The sequence below is a fragment of the Colobus angolensis genome, unplaced genomic scaffold (genome assembly GCF_000951035.1).
Source record: "Colobus angolensis palliatus isolate OR3802 unplaced genomic scaffold, Cang.pa_1.0 Scaffold84, whole genome shotgun sequence".
NCBI classification, from domain to species: domain Eukaryota; kingdom Metazoa; phylum Chordata; class Mammalia; order Primates; family Cercopithecidae; genus Colobus; species Colobus angolensis.
Window position 1 is genome coordinate 549439 of NW_012122265.1, and position 713 is coordinate 550151.

Here is a 713-nt window from a genome sequence, read left to right on the forward strand (position 1 = left end):
CCCGAAGAGGACGCCCGAGCTGGGCCGAGGCCGCCCGAAGCCGCCGCCCGAACAGGGACCGAAAAGGCAGCCAGCCGCCGAGCAGACCCGAGCCGAGTCTGCCCGTGGAGCGGAGCCGAGGCGAACCGAGGCTGCCCGAATAAGAGCCGAACCTTCACGAAGCCGCCGAGCCGAGACCGAGTCCTGAACCGAGGTGGGTCGAAGCTCCCCGAAGTGGGAAGCCGAGTCAGTCCGAATAGGTCCGAGTCTGCACGAGGGCTTCCGAGAGACTGAGCCCCGGCTCTCCTCACTGCCTAACAGGCTGAGACGGCTGTTGTCCCCGGCCGACAGGGCTGGACGGCTCTAGGCAGATTCTCGCCGGCGCCCGGCGCAATTCTGCCTCTCAGAGACAGAGCTTAGTGCCGCGGGTTTCGCCCGTTCCCGCTGCCGGCGGAAGCCGAGTCAGCCCGAGGCCGAGCCGAGACGAGCCGAATGTCCCCGAGCCCGAATGCTCCCGAACTTCGGTTCTCCGCCTCCTCCCTTCCGAAAGTGCCCGAGCGGTGCCGGACGGACTAATCGAGCCTCGGCCGTGGCTCGGACGTCCGCTCCCGAAACGCGGCGCGGTCGGGCCCCTTCGTCAGGAGACGCGAAAATGGCCGAAGGAGCGCGAGCAGCGCGGGCCGAGAGGCTGCCGGGATCGCGACGGACCGGCGGGCGGGGCGGGTAAGATGGCG

General features: G+C 69.4%; 2 protein-coding genes across 2 annotated transcripts in view; one reads left to right on the forward strand and one right to left on the reverse strand.

Annotated features, from left to right (window-relative positions):
- DEAF1 (DEAF1 transcription factor) overlaps positions 1–713 on the reverse strand; it is a 75440-nt gene that overhangs the window by 60960 nt on the left and 13767 nt on the right. The window lies entirely within an intron of this gene.
- The window catches only part of TMEM80 (transmembrane protein 80), a 10695-nt gene continuing 9988 nt past the window's right edge, over positions 7–713 (forward strand). The window contains 2 exon segments of the mRNA XM_011930004.1: positions 7–652; positions 654–702. Coding sequence (XP_011785394.1) covers positions 488–652; positions 654–702 — 214 coding nt within the window. The 5' untranslated portion in view covers positions 7–487.